Source organism: Morone saxatilis, unplaced genomic scaffold (assembly GCF_004916995.1).
Source record: "Morone saxatilis isolate NCDOM2014 unplaced genomic scaffold, NCSU_SB_2.0 Contig3, whole genome shotgun sequence".
Taxonomy (NCBI): Eukaryota; Metazoa; Chordata; class Actinopteri; family Moronidae; genus Morone; species Morone saxatilis.
In genome coordinates this window covers 702,844-709,548 of record NW_023339873.1, presented here as the reverse complement: position 1 = coordinate 709,548, position 6,705 = coordinate 702,844, and the positions used below count along the sequence as shown (strand labels likewise).

The 6,705-nt window shown below is 40.3% G+C and overlaps 1 protein-coding gene across 1 annotated transcript in view; it reads right to left on the bottom strand.

Moving 5' to 3' along the window:
- Positions 1 to 1,329: 1,329 nt before the first annotated feature.
- Positions 1,330 to 6,705, bottom strand: part of prkd1 (protein kinase D1) — a 23,145-nt gene continuing 17,769 nt past the window's right edge. The window contains exons 17-20 of the mRNA XM_035674247.1: positions 6,077 to 6,237; positions 5,794 to 5,900; positions 2,272 to 2,357; positions 1,330 to 1,560 (exon numbers count right to left, since the gene is read on the bottom strand). Of these exons, the coding sequence (XP_035530140.1) occupies positions 1,330 to 1,560; positions 2,272 to 2,357; positions 5,794 to 5,900; positions 6,077 to 6,237 (585 nt within the window). The remainder of the gene's footprint in view (positions 1,561 to 2,271; positions 2,358 to 5,793; positions 5,901 to 6,076; positions 6,238 to 6,705) is intronic.

Sequence of the window (6,705 nt, the reverse complement as noted above, 5' to 3'; positions counted from 1 at the left end):
TTTCCGAATGTAAAATCAAAGCTGATTTATTTTCCTGATTGTCTGAAAGAAGAAGAGCAGCTTTGAGCCTCTCTGATCAATAACTTTATGGCTCAAGGATTAAAACTATGGAAGATCATTGCAATCACCAAAGTAAAAATACTGGTTGTTCAGCATTTCTTAATTAGAAGATCTACACTTGACACCGCTGTATCTTTAAGGTATTGATCCTTGTTTGTCATTGTAAGGTTTGTTCTTTATTTAACTGAAATCATAAAGATCATTTTATTATTATTATGATTATGAGATATTGATTATTATATTATTAGTACTTGTATTATCTTGCAATTATGACAGCATTTAATAATTTTAACAATAAGATCTGTCTTTTAATAATCAGAAGATCCAGGTTTTATAAGACTTTGTAATTACGAGGTAAATCATTTTGTCTATTTGCTTATTTAATGGAGACATTATGGACAAATATTGTTCCTTTTGCAACAAGCAACACAAATAAATTACTTGGAAAATTTTTACCTCTTGATTACGAAAAAATAATCTTGTGATTACGAAACAAGGATGTCAAGAATTACGAGATTAAATATTATGCAAGAAAGTTGTAGTAAAACGTACGAAAGTTTAAGATTAACTAAGTTATACGATGTATAACTGAAATTGTACGATGTGAGAATTTAAAATCTATGGACGAGTCTCATCTTCCCGTTAATCACAACAACAGATCAGATTTTTGTAATTACGACATCGTAATTACAAAAACAATCTCGTAGATTAAATGATTATAAAATCCTTATCTTGTATTTACATAAAAATGTTTAAAAATAATAATTACGAGATCCCGAATTACGCAACAAGGATGTCTTAATTATGGAATAATTAAAGACTTTTTAACCTGTAATAGAAAAGGATTTTCTAATTATGGGTTAAAATAATTAAGAAACCAAACAGATCAACATGATCCGTTAACTTAAAGATTACACAACTGCTATATATTTATCTAATAAAGACAAAACAAGGATCTCATAGTAACGAGACACAGATCTACGAGATACAGAGCGAGTAATTATGACTTTTAATGTTCTTTAGTGAATGCAATGTACTTTCATAGAAAATGAGCTGATTTCAGCTTAAACTCCTAAATATCCTTCAAACACGACCCGTACCTGATTTAATTCAGTTTTGTTTAGTGAAATTTAAATATTTTGCCATTTTAATGTTTTGTTACTAAAAATCTTTAAAACGTCTCCTCATTTTTAATTTTGTGCTTTTTTAAAATGTTGTTGCAGTTGTTATTTTTTGTGTGAAGTTGGAGCTAAATGTCTCGTTGGCCCCTCAGAGTTCACTGACCCTCTCACTGAGGGTCTCCAGCTCCTCTTCTTGCTCCTTGTAGCGTTCCACCCCCGACCCGCAGTCGCTGCGGGGGCCGTTGGCGAGGTGCGTGGGGTAGTCGAGGCCGCTCAGCTGGGCGTGGTGATGCCAGCGCAGGTCGTCGCTCTCGTGGGTGATGTAGCGCTCGTTCATCCGAGACTCCAGGTTTCTCAGGTCCAACCACATCTGGTAGTCCTGGTGGAGAAAACCAACCCTCCCTCAAATATAGCGGCTCATTTGTTGGTACATTATTTTATTTAGGGTTTCTTTTATTTTAATACGTATTTTACTCCCATTGATTACAATGTCAAATGTCGTGTGGCCCAACAGAGCTTACAATCTTTGAAACCCTTCAACGTTAGACCCTTTGATTCAGCTAAGAAAAGACAAAGATCATCAGAGTAAAATATATAAAATGTGTTTGGTTTGTCCGTTCTGGGCCACCGTAGAAACATGGCGGACTCCTCCAGAACAGGACAACAACAGTAACAAAAACACAACAGGTCAACAATGAACAGACAGAAACAAATGTTTTGTTCATTTACTCTGAAATTTAACTTGAAAATCTTAATGTTATTTTTACTTTTTGACAGACTAGTTAAATCAAAATGTTGAATACAGACAACGTAAAACATCAAACCCTGAAGTCTTGTATGAAGTTGCATTACTGAGCTTTGTACTCCAGAACGTGTACTTTAATGTGGTTTTCATTGTTAACTGTAAGTCTCTTTTAATCTGGTATTAACATTAGTTGCTTTGTAGTAAAGTAAATAATAAAGTTATATATATAAAATAAAGTTTAACATCTTCAGCTTCCTCATTCAGTCTGGCTGTGAGGTGACTGAATGTTGTTTCCTGTCATTAATTAAACATTTAAAAAGGTGTTTTGGATGGTTTGCATCCTACCTGTAACCAGGGGTGACTGAGGGTCTTGTCGACGCTGTATCTCTTCCTCATCTTCACCTGCAGCAGGTTGTTAATCAGGTCGATCGCTGCCAGGAAACAAAGGAAGAAGTGATGAGCGATGTTAAAGTGAAGGTCCAGCAGAGGGATGATGATGGAGGATGATGATGGAGGAGGAGGAGGAGGAGGAGGAGGAGGATGTAGGGCCCTCCCCTGTGGTGAGGGGCCAGCCGGGGCTAATGAGCAAAGCTAACATGATGTTAACATTTCTTCAGGGGTCAGCGGTCTGAACAGCTCTGGGACCCCGCGGCCCCTCAGGTCTACGGGGGCCTCCATCGCTTGGCATTATGCACATGAATGGACCAGCACATGAATACCCCCGAATCTGTCTGTCTCTCTTTCCAAGAACTACCCACTCCTCCTTTCTGCCCCTCATTCCTCTTTCTCAGGGGAGTCACATGACCCTCTTTAATCTTTTCCTTTTAAAGTGGGGCCGAAGGATGGCGAGCTCAGAGCGAGAGAAGAGAAGACTCCAACAGACGGGATGTTTAATGCGTGATCGTCTCCCTTTGTGATGATTCTCATCATTTATTCAGGATTTTATTCTAATTTCTTCTGTATGTGAGCACAAACACCCATTTACACCCGGTATTAAACACAAACTGTATCCGGACACATTATCCAGATTGGGAAGAAAAGGTACGTAAATGGAAGAGTTGTGATCAAACTGGAGGTAGTTGGGTTGCATTGTGTGTGGGTCTACAGATATTAATAACTATTGATTATGTGTCTTTTCTGTGCCATGAAAGCCACAGAAGATGCTGATCTCTCAGAGACGTATCGCTCGAAACTGCCACCAAGAAAACCATTGTTTTCATTCGGAAAGGTGCGCCTGTCTGCTCGCCGTCAGGTTATTCTAATGTTTTTTAGACGCAGACAAAAGTTTAAATATTCTTTTCAGCTTAAGTCCTGCTGCGATAACGGCTTGTAGCACGTGTCACTACAACCGTGAGTCCTGGCAGCACACAGACTCTCGGACCAGATAGTTGGTTCACGTAACCTTCTATTGTAGACTCAGTGCCAACACAAACAACACGCAATCGTTCCACTACTCTACAGCTCTCGCTCTCAGTAGTATCTCCGGCCCCAGGTCTAGGGCCCTACTGCAAGATAAAGGTGAGTGATTAGGCAACGATTAACAGCTGAGGTAATCAACTCACCTGGTGCTGCTCTCACAAGCCTTCCCCACACCTCTCTGTCCTGCAGCTGAGTGCAACCACACCCACCTCCACACGGCCTCACTGGATTTCTTTATGAAATTATTAAAAATGAATCTGCTTCTACTATTTGTCGCCTGTTTCATCTCAAATAGTTTAGTGTAAGTATCTTAATATTTGAATTGAGGCATGTGTTAATGAGAACTGGATACAGCAGTGGAGGAAGGCTCTGTTCATTCTTATGGAAGCTGCTCATTAACACATGAAGCCAAAAAGTTTACGCAGAACTTCCTCATTTGCTTCTGCTAACTTTAGCCTTCCGCTAACTCGAATGGAGTTCTTTCGTATTACGTAACACACACCTGGATCACTGTCATTACACAGTTTGGCCACTTTGTCAAATTGGCTTCGGTGCTCTTCCTCTGGGCCTCTGCTGAACAGGTTAGCGAGCTGGTTAGTACTTGTACTGTGAGAGGCTACGGAGCAGGGCTGTAGTAGTGGAGGGTAAAGCAAAGTTACCTCCTCTTTGAAATGAAGCGTGAATCCAGTGAAGGCAGATTTCTAAAGGGAGGACAAATATTAAGAAATTGTCTTTGACTAAAGAAACACAAAACTTTTTAAGGGAGTCTGGGGCTGATTTTCTGCCCCTCAAATTACTAACAGGTACAGGTTTTAATGTCTCAACAGGAACATTATGATACCAGGTGTAAACAGGGTGAGTTCACATTATAAAACCTATAAAACAGATTAATCCTCCACTGTTTTGTGGATTGAAGACACATAATGTTAATTCTGTTCACGAGTCAAAATGTGATGTTTGACATAAAAGAGGTGGAGTTTGAAAAGTGCCCTAACTTTAACTTCTTTATCCGAGTGTCTCCATTAAAGACTTCGGTGGTGTTTGCATGTGGGCAGAGGGAGAAATGAGTTCTGTAACAGGAGCCCTTTAAAGTGTCTTCTCTTAAAGTGATCTTTGAAAATGCAGATTTGTTGACGCAAGAGTTTATTCCCTGACATTTAATCCTCCCGCGGCTGACAGAAAACGACTTTTACAGCATTTCTTTTGAAGCGCAGCTGAAGTCGCTCTGGCGGGATGAGGAGGTGGAGGGAAGGTTAAGAGCGCTTCGGGGATCCGGTTGCCGGAGCGAGTGAGTCAGGCTGATTTAAATCTGTCTCGCAGTCAAACAGGACAATTCCAGCCAACAAACACACAAGACGGACGCATTTAGAGACAATGACGACAACAACATGAGTCACGCAGCAGCAGCAGCAGCGAGCGGTTCAGACTGACTTCAAGGACACCAGAAATAATAACCTGTGCTGATGTTAGAGGACCAAATAAATAACCAGCAAGTCACACAGGAAATATTATAGGGTAGGTTCACACTGTTTATATGTGTTGGTATAGGAAGGATGATGCTCTAATCTAACCTCTTCATTACTGAACATTTCAATACTGACTCTGTTGAGAATAAACTCATTTTGGTTTCTAGCTGCTTTACTAAATTTTAGTTTTGAGTTTTTCAGTCATGGAAACACCTTTAAACTGATTAAAATGACCAAATATCCTGAAAATTAACTGTGTTGTCCCGGAAAATCTGACTTATATTTGACCTAACAGCAGCTACATTAGCAGTTAGCGGAGTTGAGGCAGAGCAGCCGGAGGACGTCAGAGGGAAAACCAGACAATATTCTCTCCATAAAATATGATCCAGTTTCACCCAAATGTTTGTACAGTAATCAGTGAGCTCCGCTAGTTAGCCATGCTGTTAGCTATCTAGCCATTTTATATCAAACATTTACGCAGTATACAGATACACAAAGTCTGGAGTCTGCCTGCACTACAATTGGACTGTGGGTTGCCAGGTTGTGGCGTGTGGACTGGGTGTAATAGACGTATTTATTATTCATAATAAAGTTTGGCCCGTGCAAATTACACGAGTTCTAAACAAAAGGAGGTCACCGGGAGATTGCCTTGAAATACAGGAGCGTTGGTACGATAACACCAAACTCGAGGCTTTTAAACGTTGCTGCATTAACAATGGGTGACGTTACGATAAGTTCACACTTGGTTGTCGTCCACCATGATTCACTGGTCTGGTCAGATTATTATCAGACTGATAACTAGTAATATTAAAGGAAATATGAGTCAACGTACACAAACTGTACAGCTTTACGGTTTATGGATATAGCGAGGGAGTTAACTTTATATGAAGATAAATGAACAGTAAGAAACAAGCTGTAGGTGATTTTTGTCCTTTATAGTTCAGTAGTCAAGGTTGTGGCTCATGATGGTTTCTTTATGTACCTTCCTGGGAAACTTTCTTCCAGGGATGAGGAGGGTACATGAAGGCAGCGTTCTGGATCTGATCGTTGATATCTTCATCTTCATTGAAAGGGAAAGTCCCACTGAGACTGCAGAGCAGAGAGAGAGTTTAATAGTAAATACAGGAATTATATCAGAGGAGTGCTGTGATTGGTGGAACACGTATGTGTTTATCATCCTGGAGGAAAAACACAAAGACAAACGCACTTAAAATAAATAAGCAAAAAAGCAAGAAATTTAAATACAAAAAGCGTCAGCGTCCTACCTGACGTAGATGATGACTCCGACCGACCACATGTCCAGAGAGCGGTTGTAGCCTTTGTTCCTCAGGACTTCGGGAGCGAGATAGGCCGGCGTGCCGACCACCGAACGACGGAACGACTTCTCACCAATGATCCGAGCGAAACCAAAGTCACAAAGCTTCACCTGAAACAAGAGCATGGAGGTGTGTTACAAAGGTTAGGGATGAATCACTCGCACTCAGGAAAAAGATGGAAGTGATCGGGGATACATTGGTTTGCTCCACAGTCGTGTTGTGATGAATCAGTTCTCTTCGGCTCATGTCTATTTTGGGTTATATTGTTCTTATCGATGCTGTCACTCCTCATTCAAGTGCATATTCAACCGTAGGTGGACCGACCCTATTTTCAAGTGTCGGCGTTGGTCAAACCGGCAGAAAAGCATCGTTGGCTCATCAGATTTGTTCTGTTGATTGACACATTTACTGTACCTGGACTTCTCCGGCTTCGTTAGAGCGAGTTTTATCACTGTCAGCTGTCAATCAGCAAAATGCTCCAATGCTAACTGCTGCTAATACCAAAATGTCTTGTTTGTACAATTTTATTTCTTCACCAGTTCAGTAAACAAGATAAATGTGAATAAGACAGATTTGGA